The following is a 20,092-nucleotide window of genomic DNA, read 5'->3' as shown; positions in this document are numbered from 1 at the left end:
TACTGGCACTGGGACAGAGTTGACACGCCAACTGGTCCCACATACATTGAATTGGGGACAATTCTGGGGTTCTTGCTGGGCACATGAGCACCTCAATATCATGCTCACAGTTCCAATGTCACAGTTGAAGTTCTTCTTGCATATTCTTATTTCTACAGCCTCTTTAACTATAAAATCCCAGTATGAAGGAGCCTGTGACAAAAGTTTCATTTTGTAAACAGTATTTTGAGTATGTTTGTGAATCAGTGCTCAGCAGTTGCAAATTTCTCCAGTTCTCAATTTTTAATATGCTGTTGACGTTCTGCACAGCAGTTGGAAATGGTGCAGATTGACTGACCAATGCAGCTGCTCCCATACTCACAAAGAATGTTATAAATCCCAGGGATTCTGAGGCCAAGAGTGTCCTTTATCTTCTTAGGAGGTCAGACCATATAGCACCACAGAAAGGAAGGAATACGACTGATGGCTCATCACATGAATGTTTAATATATTCACATTTCCTTTTCTTGGAGAAGGCTGACCTCATTGCTCTTCTTTTGAAACACATATTTTGATGATTAATTTTGGAAACAGTTTTTGCTCTGTCTGCTAACGTATTTAAAACTGTGTTCTTCTGGAATGGATAACGAAAATTCTGGGAATTTATATATAAATCAGTGTTCATCGGCTTGTGGTATGCTGAATGATTGAGAGGTCCATCCAACTTTTGTTGTGACAAAACATCTCAAAATGGCAGCCTTCCATCTCATTCTGTCTCAACAGTGAATTGTGTGTTTTGGTGTATACTATTCATGTGTTCAAGGATGTGCTCAAGAGCTTTTATGCTGTGTGGCCAGACTATAAAAGTGTCATCAATGTGATGATAAAATGAAGTTGGATAAAGCGGAGCCAAATTCAATGCACGTTCCTCAAAATGTTCCATAAAAGAGTTGTCCACCACTGGAGACAATGGAGAACCCACAGCCATTCCATCTGTTATTTCATAAAATTTACCACAATACAAGAAGTAGGTGGTTGTCATAACATATTGGAAGCTTGAGGTTTCAGCCTGAATTGACATGGTTAGATGTCCAAGAATATTTTATACAGCAGCACTGTCTTGAAAGACTCTGTTCTCAAGCAATGTCATGTTGAAAAATGGTACGATGTCACTGACCCATAAGAGTTAACACATAAGAATGCAGGATGTCTGTAACACACTACTGTGCCATCAGAGTTCTCTCAGTCACTACCAACAGTGACTTGAAGTTATACATGATGGGTCCCCACATCATGAGGGCAGGAGTAGTAGTAGTAGTAGTAGTAGTAGTAGTAGAGGGATTTTAGGGCGCACGATGAGGGCAGGAGTAACACCGTTATGCCTCTCCAAAACACTGGAAGAATGGGCCCTCTCCTGCAGAGCTGCATTCGTCACTGAACCCAATGTGACACCATTCATAGGCATTCCACATTTCGTGGTCATAGCACCACTCCAAATGCAGCTGCTTATGTTGTGTTGAAGGGTAGCCTACGCATGGGACAGTATTTCCTTAAACCATCTGCTCCTAGTTTCTGATCAGTAGTGTGGGATGTCACATAATGTTGAAGAGAGTTCTTACTTGTTCTCAGAAGGCAAGTACAGATGTGAAGGGATTACAATGTGCTTGTGCACAATTTGGTGATCTTCCCTTGTGGTGGTCAGAGGTGGTCAATCGAAACCTTGCGGAGTATGTTTGCCCTCACATTCCCATGCAACATTGGGCAACTGTCACATCCAAATTCCCAACAAATCTGAATACTGCACAATTTAACCAGTTTTCCAAATGGAGACTCACAATACAGCCCCTTTCAAACTCTCTCACTTGCTGATAACGCTGTCATAATGAGTACACAACATTTTCCTGTCCTTCATGGTGGTCACTCAACATCTGAAGCAGTTCACACTTTTCTATACCACACCAAATTTGGCAAAAATACTAAAGTAAAAACACCACTGACACACTCTGGTGGCCATCCTACTTGTCACAGCGAATTGTGACTCTGAATAATTTAATGACTCAGTGATTTTGTGTACATATATGAAATTACACTGACATCCAACCATTTCATCTGAGTGCTTCACTAATGTCTGTTGACATTCTTGAATTGACAGATGTACTGCCAGATATTATCGTTTTCCTTGAATGACATTTCAGTGATGTGACTGGTAACCATCATCAGCCGGGTGCTACCTTAGACCAATCGTTCAGCGTGTGGTTTGCTCCCCCAGGCACTGCCCTTGGGTGTTCATGCCACTTGACACTTTTTGAATGCCATCTGTCCCTGCTGACACTGTCCTTGAGTGTTCTGTTTTTGGTCCACGCTTACTGGTCACATTCTGTTTGCAGTCCAGTCCCATTTGCATTGTCCTGGGACATTCTGTTGTCAATCTACTCTGTCTGGCAGTGTGCTTGAGGCATCTGTGCTGATGCATTGTGCATTTATTTTGCTTTTAGTAGATCCAAAGCAGTATCCCACATTTTATTCAGCTGATAGCACGTGTCCTGATTGATAGATTCTCCATCAATTAAATCTAGATCGACTCCCTCATTACACTATTCCAGTATCTGGGGATCTGGTGTCCATCTCTGTTTGAAATGTCAAGTCCAAGTGAGCTTTTGTTTTTGAAAATTTTTTAATCCCTTTAATGTCAATGAAAGGTTTTGGTGTTACTGCAAGTTATTAAGTCTCTGCGTAATAACATTTTCTACATATCCCCTTGCTCCCTCAATCCTACTTTTGCTGCTACATTTACAAAGCGATCATTAAAAATGCTTGTGATGCATGAATTATCAGTCACACTACAGGCATTCAGTTTAACCGTGATACTATCTTGGGCACTGGTTCTGATCACTAGAGTGTGTGCAAATTTTCTGGGTTAAATTGCAAAGTTCTTTGTTGTATCTCATGAAATGAAGGGATGAGACACGACTGATGGTGACCCATTTGTTGGACGGGGGCATTAAACTCAGCAGCCCGATTTGGTGCTATTTGAGGGGAGTAGGCTATGTGCTTTCCCAGCACCTTGAGCAACAGAAATATGACACTATGCTTATCACAGTCACTGACACAATACAAGTACACAAATGTCAAGTCAGACATACAAGTCTCCCAAATGGCATCCAGTAAAGAGGCTTGCACAAGACAACAAGCCACACATAAAGCCCCATTGACAGTGAAACATACAATGTAATTTCCCCATAAACTGATTAGTTTTCTTATTTCATGTTCCAATATATCTTGCACATTCAAATGTGCACAAAACTAACTGCATGACTCAGCAAAACTGAAATCATCTTTTTTCTATTACTTAAAAAGTCATACTGTTTTTAATATTAAGTCACATTGATACTTTACTCACATTAAGTGAATGAGCTTTTAAACAGCCTCAGAACTAATTATTTATGTGCAGAATAGATCACTATTTATTACCTTGTTTTGCTCCTAAGCCTGTGGCTTTGATTATTTTGATAAGAAGCCTTTTCTCTGCTGCAGTCTTTGTTAAATTGGAAGGATACTGTGAAGCCATCTGAAATATATCACCTTCATTAATCACAATATAAACTAATAAAATAGCACTACACAATGTATATTCCAATTGTATGAGCATATAAATGAATTGCTGATTGCAAAAGCAACCTAAGTCACAAAACCCTACTTTTAAGGAAAGTGAGAAAAACAATATGAGTAGTATGTAAATTATTAGAATAAGGTGAAACTTAAGCCAAAGATTAAGCAGCACTCAACAGGTTTATTGTAAACATCTCGCACATACATGCTAACCCGTTTGCATTGCAAAAAACTTTTTATGCTGTGGATTTAGGTTGCTTCTGCAACCAATGCATTTGACACTAAAAAAATTTCAAAAAATACAATTTTAAAGCAATTAACTATTTTTATTTAGAATATAGTACCCTGATCTTATGTTTCTTGCAAAGCTGTAATATGACTTATTTGAATGCTTTCACTAATTAACACTGTTTACAAAAGGAAAAACAAGTAACAAAACAAAACAGTATTTAATGTTTACAGTTTAGAAGCCCACTCAATGTTTTTTTTGCATATTTGCTGTAGGCCAAGTTAATATTTCATTCTAGAAGGATGACACACTTTCACTGTCAGGAACAAATTGTACACATTGTTTAATGTATTCAATCTTCTTCACCCCAACAGGTACTTTCATATCCTTGTAACACTTTTCATCTAGCAACTGTGGTTTCTATCTTTGGTCAAATTTCAAGGAGAAGTTATTGGCACGAAGCCCATTAATGAATTCCATTGCTTCCACAACTCCTGGCATTGATGATTTATAATGGAAATGATGAAACTTTGAAATATTTAGAGGTACCTTGTCTGCCCTTGGAATATCTCATTTCAGTATTTCAATAGAAAAGAAAGTCTTATAAATTGATGGCCACCGCTTCTCGAAGTCTGTTATTTCATCTCCATTCACCAAATTCATGATTAAATTACACTTTGCAGTTACTATAAGTTCCATTAATTCGTGGATTGTGTACATTCTCTCTACTTTCTTGAGAGCTCTCTTTATTACCCCAAATACCCTATCATGTGACAGGAATGAATGACCACAGATAGGGTAAAAATGTTCAGTCTGTTCAAATTGGTCTAACTCCACAAGAGCTAAATGCAGGCGGATCATTGTGTTGTGTTTGTTCTGTCCCGGGCAGTTATCAGAAAACAGAAGTAAGTTTTTCACATCTTGGACCATATAGTCATTGATGTAGCTTAATAGAAAAGTACAAACTTCAGTGGGTCCTTTCTTCACATTCCTTTCATGATAGAGATAAAAAACAGATGACCTTGTGTGTAGATTATGTATATAAAATATTGCAACAGTCGACTGGCACAAGTAGAACAGCTCTTTCACCGGGACATGAGGAAGTTGAACATTCTGCATGTAGCCTAAACATAAAGCAGTAGTTCTAGGATTAGTCTCCAACAGTCTTTTCCCATCTTGCAGAGCATCATAAACCTTCTTAGATTTTCCGATGTGGACAATCTTCTCCGCTAGTGCTGCTTGTTTTGCTACCTCATTGAATGTTTTTGCTTTAATCTTTAACGTCAACTCTTCACAGGTGCAGCAAGTGTCTACTTCAGGTCTTCCGAAAGCAAGTGAAAAGTTTTCACAAAAAATCTTATTACTGTACTCATATTTCACTGGCAAGTTAGGATGTTTGGCTATAAAAAGTTGGTGCATTTTTTTCACAGATAGTTCACAGTCAAGGTAGTGCATAGTGTGGCTACCACTATGGGAAATGATCCTTAACAGGAAATGATCTGATGTGATCTGCAGTTTTGACAATTTTCTTTAACAATATAGCGTTAACACTCTTACATTTCCCTCTTCTGTCTTTCAGTGCCTGCCCACTGCAGTTTGCGAATTATTTTAACATTTGCATCTGTTACTGCATAAATACTTAGAAAATCTTTTCTACTTAACTCAAATTGTTTGTCTCCAACAAGGACACAGTAGGTAAAAGATTTTTCATGCCTGCACCCCTTCTCACTTCTTGGACGGTGTCTTTTAACATCACTAGCTGTGCTCAGTCCTTGTACGAAGGGGTTCTGGTCATTCTTGCTTTCCATATTCAGAAAATGTGCTAAAGCTTGAGTTCTGTAGTCTTCTGCAATAACATTAAAACAGCTTCTTCGATAGTGCAGTCTTCTCCTGTCACCTTTTTCAGAATTGCTTTGACTCTATAATTCATGTGTTCCTCTCCATGAATTTTAGCTTTCTTCATAATATTTATTTGATATCCAGAAGAATATTTCACCCTTTTCTTCTCATAACTGCTGGTACATGCCGCTTCATCCATTTTGACACGAATACTAAAATCAACATTACCAATTTCTTTTGTTCAGTTGAACCGCACTTTACTGTAGTGCCAACAGTTGAGAAGAAAAATAAGCGAAGTCCTGGACTTCGGACATTTCTGCACTCAGCTCAAACTTCCTACCTCTGTTTAAACAGTAACAAACGATGACTTTGGCTGTTTTCATGCAGATTCTGGTGGAGCTACATGCAGAGTATGCATTTTTGCCTTTACTCAGTTTTCACCAAAAGTGGACTTAGGTGGTTTTTGCAATCAGCGATTCAGATATACCTGTGATGATCAAGTTTACTGATAACCTAAACCTGTTGCACCATTTTAAAAGTTCATTGCAATGATATTTGTGTTCCCCAGCTTCTTAACTTCAATACAAATGCATTAAGATAGTGACACAACTTTTCAGTATCAATGCACATGAAACCAGAAATTGTGAATATTCTTCATCCCCTATATACTGATCGCATAGAAGCCTTTAGGTTAATAACAGCTTGTTTAGAGATGTATAACTCATCATTCTTCCCACACTCCACTCATGAATGGAACAGGAAGACATTGTGGTGCAGTTAAAAGTATATGTTTCATAGTCATTCACAGAGTATAGATGTAGATGTTCACCTACATCTCAGTGCAGACTGTGGACAGAAGAATCTTGGAATATACACTCTGGGAATTTTAATGGTATGTTTTTCTATAAGGCACAAAAGCTTTCTTTAGCCCTCCCACTGGAGTTTGTTGAGTGGTTGTAACACTAGTACAAAACAGACAAACCAGCTCCTCTACCCAATTTATTAACCCTACTTGGTAAGGGTCTCAACTCACAAACGGCTCTATAATTGCAGAGAATCTTAGGATACTTTAACTGAGTATGCTTTCTTCACAAGTGCACACTCATGAACAAATGAGTTAGAGACAACTGCCTAGTAGCATGTAGCATCCCTTCTCACCCTCACAATGGCAGTGACACAATTTGGCTCAGACTAAACAAGACACCAAAGACAGTCAGGAAGCAACATGAACCATGAGGCTCAACCGTTGCACAAAAAGACTAAGGACATGTGATGTGAAAGGAGAGGGAGACAATACACAAGTGATGTTCTGTTCACTGGGTTTTCCTCACACTATTCTGACAATTCAGAAGCAGTTTTCATGATGAAGGTACAAGAGGCCTACACAGTGCTGTAGACAAACAAATGAAGAAAGGAAGATTAAGGTTTAATTTCCTGTTAACAACAATGTCTCTAGAGATGGGACACAAGTTCGGATTGGTTAAAGATGAGCAATGAAATTGACAGAGACCTTTCAAAGGAACCATCCTGTCATTTGCCTTAAGTGATTAAGGGAAATTATGGAGAACTTGAATATGGGTAGTTGGAATAGATCTGAATCATTATCCTCCCAAATGTGTGTCCAGTGTGCAAACAAATTGGATGCACGTGATCAGTCAGTAGGCTCCTCTATTGTTCACTGATGAAACAATGGGAGTTAGGTCCCTTACACAACAGTGCTTTCACCACATGCCTGAATGGCATCCTCATGACAAATGGGACATATCACTTCATGTGTTCTTTTGAGGTGCTCATAACCTGCTATTGGCATGTACCACAATTCTTCATTCTAACTCTAACAGACATGTGATTTGCAGCACTGTGGCCCATCTGTTCACTGCTACCATCACCAGCTGGTAACAGTAATCTCAATTATCAATACATATTGCCAATGACTGCTGATACTATTGGTGGCAGTTTTTCCTAAATCAAAAGTATGCACAGTACACCCTTGACAGTATACACTGAGAGACATGTGATTTGCTACACTGTGGCCCATCTGTTCACTGCTACAATCACCAGCTGCTGTCAGTAACCTCTGTTATCAATACATATTGACAATACTGCTGAGTCTGCCGCTGGCAGTTTTTCCTGATGCTACAGTATGCACAGTACACCCTCCACATAGTAGCACATGAAAGTACAGTGTCCAGACAAACTCAGAAATGAAGTGTGCAGGCATTGGGCACCTGTGATCAAAAACTACTAATTTCATATGACCTGCCTATCCTACACACTACTGTTGTGGCAACAACCAGTACACGGTGTGACAATATCTGTATATTATACACTGAATTATTTCATTTTTCCATGTTCCATTTATGTAAATGCCCCACATTAAACCATGCAAGAGGGGAAATTATAGATATGTGATGAATGTGACTGATTTCAGAGCTTCTTCAGAAATGATGAACTCAAACAATATTGAACCTGATGATAGCTACATACACCATGTCTGTCAGCTGCATAATGGACCTGAGGGCAGCCTTTGCACTCAAGCAACATGTGAAATCGATACTGATGAGAACTAAAATTTGAAGCTGGCCACACTCTGTGAATGCAATGTCTGTTAGTATACCCTCCCTCATATAATGGCCAAGACCCTCCTCTGTGCAAGTCCAGACATTGCTGGAAAACTGATCCTAGTTCCAACAGATAAAACAATTCATGATGACTCAGAATTGTTGTCAAATACAACAAATTTTCTGTAGTTCTACAATACAGTTATATCACTGAAATAGACCTACGTTACTGTTTGCTTTGTCCAGTTGCCTAGCTAAATTTGGGAATGTCTACACCCTTCTCCAGTTATCTAGGATGTTGTTGCTCAATAAATATTCAGAGAGACAAATTTCTGCCAGAAGATGGGCCAATTCTTTTGCCTCATCAATACAGACTAACAGATTTCCTACCACATCCAGTGGCCTTTCATTTACTGAGTAACTTCAGTTCCGTTTTGATTCTGGCATCATCTGTCACCTCTACATCTGTCACTTTTACTCTTTTGCGACGATTGTAGGAAGAAATTGCAGCGTCATCTTTGTCAGGGATACAATTCTGAAAGAGAGAATTCATTATTCAGCTTTTGATTTATTGCTTCATCATCTTCCATTCTGGTGCCAGTATGATTAATGAGCAACAGGCTAATGATTTTGATCCACTGACATAAATCACAAAGTAGTGTAAAGTTCTCATTAAAGCCTGCGTCTAATGGACTGTAGTAAATTCCCATTTATAAGACAAAGTAACATTCCCCACAAGTGCAATAACCTAATATATTTTATTTATATGCTTACAGAACAATATTAATGAAAGATGCGCCCAAAATAAGCAAGATCTTGAAAAGTAAACAATTTCATTAAGATGCCTGCATCACTGATATGCACATCTTCTGTTTCAGTTATTTCTATTTGTTTATGCTCCTTGGAATAATAATTTTTGGGGAAATTATTCTCTTGCATGGGAAATTTTAATTGGGCCAAAATGACAGAGTAAAGAACACTACCCAGCATTGATGCTGAACAGGAAAAGAATCATCATAACAAATGATCTCAGTTATTGTGGCCTGTACTGATCAAATTTTAATGATGGGGTGAGGATAGTAGACAAATATTAGCAATCATTACTTACAAAAACAAATTCACATGTGTAATATCAATGACTCTACACTTTTGCAAAAAAGTGAGCTATACACATAACTAAATGCATTTATTTTACTCTAAATTAAAGACTTTGTGTTACTAACAAGACTGTCATAGTGGACAGGCAGTATGGGTCCAACCTCAGCTGTCTGCCTCACAAATCTTGGACAAGTGGGATACACACTTAGATTCAGGTTCACCATAGTGCTGCGTAATGCAGTTACAACAATCTCAGAGATCACATCCTGCAGTTGTTGTTCATCAAGATTGCTCTTTATGCTGCCAACTTGTGCAAGAGCTACCTTTATCTGTAAAAAGAAGTGACACAAAATTAAACATGTATTTAGCACCTGTGACAACGGTATAAAGATCACACTGATCTACTCCGTATAAACCGTATAAAGATCACACTGAAATAAAATGATTTTCAAGAGGTTTCAGTGCAATGTTTGACGCATATGCTAATTGTAAGAAGAGCTTGTCCATGAACATTCAAATGTGAGTTTCACCAGTTTAAGTAATTATTTTTAGCAAAGATGGTACAGATCAGAAAGATATATTGGTAATATTTTTCAGCTAAATATAAGAAGAACCTACAAAAATCAAACAGTGTATTCAAATTACATGGTACAACCACAGTCTTAAATACGAAAGTCAATACTGTTAACATAAAGTGAAAGAGAATAGCTACTGGACGTGTTTGTTTTTATCGAATGTGAATATTAAGTCTCATGACATATGTCATGTAGAAAACAAATTTCCTTTTGTGGAAGCCCACTGGGCTACCACCCACTTTGGCGAACATTGATGCTACTGCCGCTGCACAGTTACAACTTGCCTGCTTATTCCACCTCCTCCCCATCTCCATCCCCCTCCGACTACTGTAGGGCTCAGCAGCCACAGAGGCAGCACTGCAAATCTATCTCACCCCCCCCCCCCCAAATCCCCTGTGTTCCCCTTGCACCAGGCTTCACTACAGCTCTCTATTTATGTGCCTGCTGCAAGCTGCTCAGGCCTCTTTGTCTTTGCTCACAGAACTGTGCACTTAGCATTCACAACATATGAAACAATTTGCTGTTACACTGAATTATTCTTGTGGCCTGCGTTTTTGGACTGTGTACTACACTTGTGACATTTGTAAAGAACTTGGACAGTAAACTACATCATTTGACTGATGTGCCTTAACATAAGTGGCAACAATAGTGGTCAAAACTCATGCTATGCTGTGTGAACATGGACCCATGACAGCATCAGCTACTGCCAGGTTTGCTATGCTATGTGAACATGGACCCATGACAGCATCAGCTACTGCTAGGTTTGCCCAAGGAGGTTCTCAACAATTCTCATAACAGCAGTTGGAAGGACAGTGGCTGGAGAACCTCTTGGTCAAACTGCTTTCAAATCAGACAGTTACACATCTACTGCTGTTTCATACCATGAAATGGCTGAAGATTGAGACATGTACAAGAAGCAATTCAGGTAGCATTTTGTCATTTTTAAGGTAAAGTACCTGCAACTGTTAAATCATTCTTTTTTTCTTGTATTCTGTCCTAATATATTGGTTGCTTTGTATTTTCAGCCTTCTCACTGAACAGCCCCTACTTGATTTTGATGAAATGTGTGCTCTCGTAAGCGCCTATTTTCACGGGCATTGCCATGTTATACTGCCACATGGAATTCTATCAATGTCACAAACAGTCCAAATAGTCACACTGCACTTGGCCAGCTGAACTACAAGGGCTCAGTAAAAAGAGCCATTTCATAACTTCCAGTGCTAAGCAACTTTAAGCAGAGGTTATGATTTGGGACACTGTTATTCACGTGGCCCTGGACAAGGAAATACACCAAAAAGCTTTGTAATTCAATGGCCCCACTTTGGAGTTGGTGTTGAAATTGGCTCACTCATTCAAAGTCTCTTGGGCACCCAGCTACCATTTAAAACCTTGGGCAGATGTAGCAGCCATTGCTTCCAACCTGGATAATGAATACAGTTTGGCCAACAAGGAAGAAGTAGCAGTCACTGAAAGTAAAAATCAATGTGCTATGTCTCAGCCTCACAAATAAGGGATGAAATTCTCTGCCTCTTGACAGATGCACACTCCCATCATGCCCGGAGGTTTTTTGCAACCATTCTTGGGATGACTGACCACACAGATCGGCACAATGCAAAGGATACAGACAACTCACTTCCATATGTTGAACCACTTCATTCCAGAACTCACCTTGGCAGGAACATATGGATATTAACGTAATAAACATAGACTTTAAAAACACAGTGTGATACCAAATAAATTGTTCATTACACTTGCAGTGTGCAGCAGAGACATTCAACCACATGTAGGCACCAAAGTAACAACTTCCTTGTTGAACTTTCCTACTTACCTCCTGCTCCATGCACTGTCACTAGAACCAACTATTTGCTGCCTAGCAACTTACAACAAGCAGCACATAATGATCAATTTATCACTGAAGTCGTTTACAAAATATTCTATGGCATCTTACCTTCCCTGTGGTACATAGCACAAACATGGAAAATCTTTATGGCTTAGATGCCTTTTCGGTTTTTGGGTCAGCCATCGATGCTTAAGTGAACCTTGTCTCCAGCCTTTTGAGGGACTAGGAGAAATTTGTAATGAGTGCCCTGACATTTTTTCCAGAGGTCTCATCAAAGCAAAATACTTCACAGTACACACTGCACATTACACTAAAGAAATTGATGCTCTCTCATTTCTTTCATGCATGGCCTGCACCTTTAGTGGTGCATGACACAGTAAGAGATGATCTGGACAGATTGACAAACCTTGATGTAACTGTACAATTTCTGTGAGAGAGTAGGCAATGCCATTGGTGATTGTGAGGAAACACTCAGCCAAACTTTGGTTATGTGGTGATTTTAAGTCACTGTAAACTCAGGGTCTGAAATAGATACATTTACCCCACTCCAAAGCCAGAAAAACTATCCACCACAATCTTGGGTGGGCAGTATTTTTCAAAAAACTAACCTGGCTGAAGCTTATTTGCAGCTGCTCTTGATGATGAATCCCAAAAGATATTAGCTGTCAACATGCTGCATGAGCTTTATAAATTGAAGGATTTGGTTTTTTGCAAAGGCAATGTCCTGGACCTTTTTCAATGGTACCTCAAACAATTGCCTAAAAATATTCCAGGGTGCATTAATGATTTAGATGGTACTGTTGTCACTGGGACTTCAACCCTATAAAGAAGCCTAATTATGGAAGTGATCACAGCACCCCCATCCCCCTCCCTGTCCCACAAACTTGAAAGGGCTGCAATATTTCCTTGAGATATTACTTATTTAGGTAAATTTATTCCTGGTGCTGTAGTGATTACCCACCTACTGAACAATTTTCAAAGAAAAGTGTTTCTTTTTCTTGACAAAGAATTGTGAATGGATGTTGCTAATCTGGCTGCTAATTCGTCTGAATGGGAGTTGGGCACCTTATTGGTGCACCATAACACTAACAGCTCTAAAGAGCTGATCGCTTATGCTTCAAAAACAATCACTGCTGCCCAGAAGAAGTATTCTCAGATTGAAAAGGTGGCACTTGTGAACATTTTTGCATTCAAAAAGTTCCACATTTTTCCTGATGGAGCCATGTTCCACTTAATCGCTGATCATAAGCCAAAGATATCGCTCTTCAGCCCAGCTGCTAAACTGATCAGTTGAACAGTCCACTAGCTCCAGGAATTGGCAGTTTTTCTCAGCATGTATAATTACAAGATACATTTCCGAAACACTACTCAGTACACAAACGCTGATGCCCTGTTGCTCATTCGAATGGGCCCTGATCTAAGATTTGATCAAGACGATGTCCTTCGTTTCCATTTCGAAGACAAGGCCCAGCAAGCCGTAGGCCATTTTCCCATCACCAGATTTTGTGGTCGCATATCCTGTGTCTCCTGCACCATGGACAATGTACCAAGATGCTATCCAGGTGCTATATCTACTGGTCCAGCACTGACAGGCAGACTGAGCACTTCATTCAGGAATGTCATAAACATGAAACACAGCAAGTAGCATCTTCTTGCCTAGGCCGGTGCCTTCACTGCCTTGGGAGAAAGTTCATTTCAATTTTGCTGGTCACTTTCTGGATACCACCTGGTTGATAGTCATCAATACTTGGTACGAATTTCCCTATACTGTTATCTGACATTACACCTGCACAAAGGCCACTATTAAGGGGCTCACCAGAATTTTCACCACAGAAGGCTTTCCCCATACGATTGTATGATATAACAGGCTGCAATTCTGGGTGCAGCCTTTTGCCACTTTGTGCTGGCAGAATGGCATTCCAACACATCACGTCACCACTTTTTCACCCCCAGTATAATGAGGAAACATGTCAATGATTCACCTACCGATGGTGCTTCAACCCATTTTCTGAGTTTGTACAGGGCAACACCAACTGTGGAGAAAAGTCCAGCAGAATTATTCCATGGTTGCCAGTCACGCATGCTCCTGCGCCTCCTACTGCTGGCTCCACTGGTGCCACCCGCTCCACTGTCTCTGTGTTTCACGCAGGGAACCTGGGTGTGGGTGCAGAGTTTCTGGATACTGGTGATAGGACAGTGACCCACCAGCAAAACCCACTCAGCTAGGTAACCAGCTGCCTCAGTCCCCAATCATGCTCCAGGAAATTCCCTGCATCAACTCTGCATGACTTCCCACTGCTTCCCTATCTTGATTTTTTCCCATTCCCATTCTGGAGACTTTATTTCCTTCTCACATGCAACTCAGCATGCCACCTCCAGCTGTGCGCCCATCACTCTCTTTTTTTTAGGCCACTCTCTGATGACCAGATTTTGATGGGGCCATAGTTGGGAGTGCCTCCAGACCTTCCTTAGTAGCAAAATATAAAAAAGTCACAAGCAGAGAAACATGATACAATGGTTGATTGGGAAAAAAAAAAAAAAAAAAAAAAAAAAAAAAAAAAAAAAAAAAAAAAAACCACTAAATTAGCTTGAACTAACTGTAGCTCTGAGCTAGATAGCTCAACTTCAAACACTGATACCAACACAAAAAGCCAGCAGTACAAAAAACAATACCAGTACACGTAGCCAAAAATTGTGGCAATCAACAAAATGCTGTATTGAAAGAAAACAAAAGGATTCATACGTTAACATCACTGTAATGCACAAACTGAGCCTCAGTTTATCAAATCAAGCAGCATGCCAGGCAAGACTTTTATATTCGAAAGGAAAATGTACTCAAAAGAAAGTCTAAGTTCATGTAAATTTTAATCACTGTTTTCTCTTGTTACTATGAAAACCAAGATGATGTTTGATCTCTGCCTGCTGAATGATATTACCCACTACAATGCTACTAAGTCATGGCTCAAAAAAAAATGAGTGGTATCTAAAGATGAAGTTGACTTGACTTTGCTATATTCAAGGTAAAATTTTTGGAAATAATGAAAGTCTGAAAGTGAGGCAACATGCGTGACACTTTTCAATCTTAAAGCTAGTTATGTGACTCATCTGGTAAGCAGCAGTAGTCAGGTAATTCTTTAATTGAGGATAACATCTGTTGTTATTTACTTAAGTTGCTTGCTCAATTCATGCACTATAGTTTCATGCTCAAGTTGGAATGGAAAGAAAACAGAATGAAAATGCCTTGTAAACACAGAACAGTTAATACCATATCTTTGAGTTCCTCAGGGATATTAGGCACTGTTGTAGGTTTAGAGATTAACATTGAGATTTCTATTGTGTGGCAGATTTGTTACACTTTTATCAAGAGGGTGGCACGATAACTTACATTAAGCCACAGTTTTACATTCAGTTTCTATAAGTTCTGAAGTTTAAAGTAGCTTAATTCATAGTATCTTGATTGTAACACAACATCCAACCTAGTAAATCCATCTGGTAATGCTTAGTGTGGGCCTCCACTATATTAGAGGTAAATGTATCCATTCTCAGCTATGAAACAGATAGATTTTGTTCCATTCAAATGTATGTGTGATGTTTGGTTGCTGGTAATTCACATCTGCATGACTGTGTTGGTAGCTGACATCATATGTAAAGCAATCAACAGTGATGGAATAAATTATGCTGCATTCAAAGACTTCTTCTGTTAGAAATAGCCCCTCTCGCTATTCTTACACGTTTTTGCCAATGTCTCTTCCTCTCACAGTGAGGCACTGTTTACACCTGAACTTGGGTAGTTAAGAATTCACCACCTTTCAGCATTACAAACTGTGACAGTCAAGGAGATATAAGTATCTGGTACATATCCGGTGGCTGTTTTGCTCTAAATCACTTTTTGAGATGTTGTAGTTTTCGTAAACAACAGCACATTTATTGACATTTTATAAGTTTGACAAAACATACAGAAATAAGATGAAAAACAATGTACATAATTAAACATAAAATGCACCGTACTGTTAAATACAGAAAACTTTTTTATATATCTCATACTCACATCTGGCCAGCCGTCACACTTAACATCTGCCAGTAACTTTTCTGTAATACACACTACATTTAGTCTGGCTCGAAACCGATTCACATTCACTCTGTAATGGGAGACTTCTACTTTTTCCCCCTTTTGTCGGAACGCCTTAAGCTGAAATGCTGGTGTCGCCTCACAGTCGCATGTCACAGTCTGTAATGAAAGACAAAATAACTTAACTTCAACTGTGAATTGCAAAGCAGGAAAATTTTTAAAAATGTCATGCATAAGTGCAGCACAATATTGTGGCAACAACTGTATTTTACTTATTTATTATGTAACCTATCTGGTGTACAAAAACAGAATGACAGTATAGGGAACATAGTGATTTTACGGATTATGTAAGATGATGTGATGGCAAATATGGGTGTGGAGTAATATCATTCATACTTTCAACTTGGCCGAGTATTTAGCATCCATTCTCAGTCCCCATGTCGGAAAATGCAAACATCATATTTCCAATTCTCTGGTTTTTATTCATCGTTTTAAGTCTTAATGTTTCAGTCCCAAGGATTTGCTCATTAGTTTTGATGTTGGGTCACTTTTTACCAGAGGTACTCTTGAAAATTCTTTGCAGTTAACTAGTGAAAAATTGGACAAGGGAACAGCTAATCTTGGTCACTATGCATTGATGTTGACATATCTTTTATTTAATGACAAATAATTTGAACAAAGTGATGGAGTGGCTGTGGGAAGCCCATTATCCCTCATAGTTGCCAGTTTGTTCATGGAAGATTTTGAGGACATGTCACTGAAGACAGTGTTCTTAAATCTAACTTGTTTTTGAAGATACGTCGAAGATATGTATATGGTATGGCCACATGAGAGGGATGCTCTGGATCATTTCCTAGATCATTTTAATTGCCTGCATACCAATATTAAGTTCATGATGGAAGTTCAAAAAATGGAAAACTCCCATTTTTAGATGTTTTGGTCTATAGGAGGGATGATGGGAAATGAGAACACAGTATTTATCGTAAGCCCATGCATATGGGCCAATATTTTCATACATCAATTTGTCATCCATCATACCAATGCAAAGGAGTCCTACATACTTTGGTAAAAAGAGCTTATACCATCTCAAATGCAGACAATTTGATACAAGAACTGCATCATCTAAAAGCAGTGTTCAAGCAGAATGATTATATCAACAATCAGATCTATGGTGCTCTACAGATTGGACCTACGTGGAAACCAAAAGAACATACAAGCAAATCAGTGATGTTCCTACCTTCTGCGGCAAGCACAAGCAAATCGGTGGCATTCCTAACTTTTGCGGGAAGAATATCTTCAAAAATAGGATGAATTCTAAAGAGGTTTGATATTAAAAGTTTATTCAATCCACTAGTAAAGACTACAGTGCTGCTTGGTTGATTTTGGTTTGAGGAAGCCCTGTGTCTACAGAATTTCCTGCCACTGCAGGAAAGCCTATATTGGACAAATGATTCAGACAGTTCAGTATCGATATGCGGAGCACCAGTGCCAGACGCATTTATTTCAACCAGAAAAATCTGTGGTTGCGGGACATTGTCTTACTGAAGGACATCAAATGTTCTATGATAAGACATAAGTGGTTGCCCTTGTGTCACATTATTGGATCTGTGTAGTGAAAGAAGCTATTGAAATCCAGCTACCTGACAATATTATAAACGGGGATAAGGAGTGCCCTTTAAGTAAGAGTTGGAACCCAGTTTTGTTTGGCATTAAAAAGCAATGGTCTCTGATTCAGTCACCAAAAGGTGTCAGTACTTGAAATCGATTTATCATTTCCACGAGTTTTCACCACCGGTGCCCTGTTTCTTTGAGCTAGAGGGTGGTTACATTCGTGCACGTGCGGTGAAACTACTGGTGGCATATAAAGGAGCTGCTGCTGCAGTTTGATTTCATTTCCAGCGAGTTCGTGCGACAGCTTCCTCACCTGAAGATGACAACCATGTTAACCACCAAACTGTTGTGTCAAGATGACATTATGTGCCGGCTGGAGACCCGATATGAATATCAACAACACTGACAGTTTGCTATTCTACTGGCAAATATGTCTCTCCTATCTGGTACAAATCCATTGATGTTACACTCAATGAAATATGTGAACTGATGAGTAGCTATCTGAAATATACCGTTCCAGATAAGCTCCAGCAACTGGCTGAAATGGTTTCACTGAAAATTCGATAGGAGGCAATTGCCTACAAAGAGCAAATGGAAATGGAAGTCCTCCACATCTGCACAACAGCCTCTACATGGAAATTCACAGGCTACCCAAATGCCAAAATACAGAAGTAACTTCCTCAGAGCAACAGAGGACTATGAACAACAAACTCAGGCCTTAGCTTCAAAAGACCACCAGTAGATGGAACCATTAGAAGAACTAATCCGTGACCCTCATAAAAACTGGGAAGTCTGGAAATCCTTTGAAAGACTACATACGGGAGCAACAAGATCAAAAGGAATTCTTCTAAAATCGCGACACACAGTATCATCAAACCCATGAATTTTGTTGAGGCCCAAAGAACACAACACATGTATTCCTTCTCTGATTGCCCATCCAGTGTAGCCTCAAGAACTTTATGCCAGTGAAGCACATCTGACCTCCTCTGCCTCCAGGCTACATTAGTCTAACTAATATGCTCCGTTTCATCTGTAATACAAAATACGTATTGTAAGTGCCATAAGTACAGAACAATTCTACTCTGATAACTTGTACTTCTTTTAATTAGTAAACTAATGTTTAAATCACTTCCAGATTTCCGATGCTTGCCTATATTTTACAACATGTAAGAGACAAACTAAAATCTGCTTGGACTAACTTTATTCATGATCCAGTTAACTCTGAAAGATGATTATTAAGCATGCAGTTATCTAAAATGGCCAGAAATTTCTGGTACAGTATTTTCAACTATAAACATTTTTATTCAGTCTATAACACTGACAGACTTTTTTTTCTGGCATACAACATGATACATAAAATAAATTCACTATCTAAACCAGAAACATTTTTTGCACACTATTATTACATGATTTTCAGTTGCATCCATGCAGGTGTTAAAGTATTGTTTGTGTACAAATGTGAAAAATATACATAGAAAGTTATTTTCAAAGAAATATTGTAATATTAAAAATTTGTCAAAGATATTTAATATTTTTAAAAGTCAGTGATATTAATTATTATTTTTCATAATTATTCTCAGCATCAATATCGAATTTTGGAATAATAGCATCAAAAAACTAAATTGTAATTAAAAACACAAAAAGATAAGTTTATTTGTATCTACTGATGTAGTTGTGAAGTAGTATCTTCGTACAGCTTAGTGGATCTTTGATCACTGTTTTGGTGGGATTGGGTTGTATAGAATAGTAAAAGTTGTATTCTGTTGTGGGTACCAACTGGGCATGTTGTATTGTGATGATTTAATCTGAGAAGTTTCAGAGGATACAGACAGTATTCAAGTGTGTCACAATGGAAGCATGGTAGATGAAGGGGAAATAGTTGCCAATATCTTCAACAATCATTTTCTGACAGCAGTGGATCAAATTGGATGTAAAGGGTCTATGGATGAAGCCATGAACCTTCTACAAAAAGCAGTGCAGAGAAAGATTAGCCAGATGTATGTACCCTACATCACAGCAGATGAGATTGAGAAGGTGATATGCCAAATGAAAAACAAAAATTCCACTGGTATGGACAATATATCTATCAAAGTACTGAAACATTGCCACAAATATATTCTTAAAGTTCTGTGTCACATATTTAATGCATCTCTAAATCAAGGTACTGTCCCTAATAGACTAAAATTTGCAGTTGTTAAACCAATCTTCAAAAAGGGTGATAAAGCAGAGGTTTCTAACTACTGTCCAATTTCATTGTTAACAAGTCTTCCAAAAATCCTTGAGAAAATTATGTACAATAGAATCATGGCTCACCTTAATAAATATAACATCCTTAATAAAAATCAGTTTCGATTCCAAAAGAGTGTTTCAACTGAACAAGTTATTTTCTCATTCGTCAACCAACTACTTGAATCAATAAACAAGAAAATGTCACCTGTTGGAATCTTTTGTGATCTGTCAAAAGCATTTGACTGTGTAGATCACAAGATTCTACTAAGAAAGGCTGAGCATTATGGCTTAAAAGATAAAGTAGGGAAGTGGCTTGAGTCGTATCTAGATGACAGAAATCAGAAGGTAGTATTAAACAGTTGTGCAAAGGCACCTGCCAGCTCTGACTGCAGTAAATTAAAATGTGGAGTGCCGCAGGACTGGGTGCTTGGTCCCTTACTTTTCTTAATCTTT

At 38.7% G+C, this 20,092-nt stretch overlaps 1 protein-coding gene across 5 annotated transcripts in view; it reads right to left on the bottom strand.

Moving 5' to 3' along the window:
* Positions 1–20,092, bottom strand: part of LOC124777140 (phospholipid transfer protein C2CD2L) — a 607,433-nt gene that overhangs the window by 134,400 nt on the left and 452,941 nt on the right. For all 5 annotated transcript variants that reach the window (XM_047252436.1, XM_047252434.1, XM_047252435.1 and 2 more), the window contains exons 3-5: positions 15,779–15,958; positions 9,441–9,644; positions 3,451–3,547 (exon numbers count right to left, since the gene is read on the bottom strand). In XM_047252436.1, coding sequence (XP_047108392.1) covers positions 3,451–3,547; positions 9,441–9,644; positions 15,779–15,958 — 481 coding nt within the window. The remainder of the gene's footprint in view (positions 1–3,450; positions 3,548–9,440; positions 9,645–15,778; positions 15,959–20,092) is intronic.

This window comes from Schistocerca piceifrons, chromosome 2, assembly GCF_021461385.2.
Source record: "Schistocerca piceifrons isolate TAMUIC-IGC-003096 chromosome 2, iqSchPice1.1, whole genome shotgun sequence".
NCBI lineage: Eukaryota > Metazoa > Arthropoda > Insecta > Orthoptera > Acrididae > Schistocerca > Schistocerca piceifrons.
This window is presented reverse-complemented; position numbering and strand designations above follow the sequence as displayed.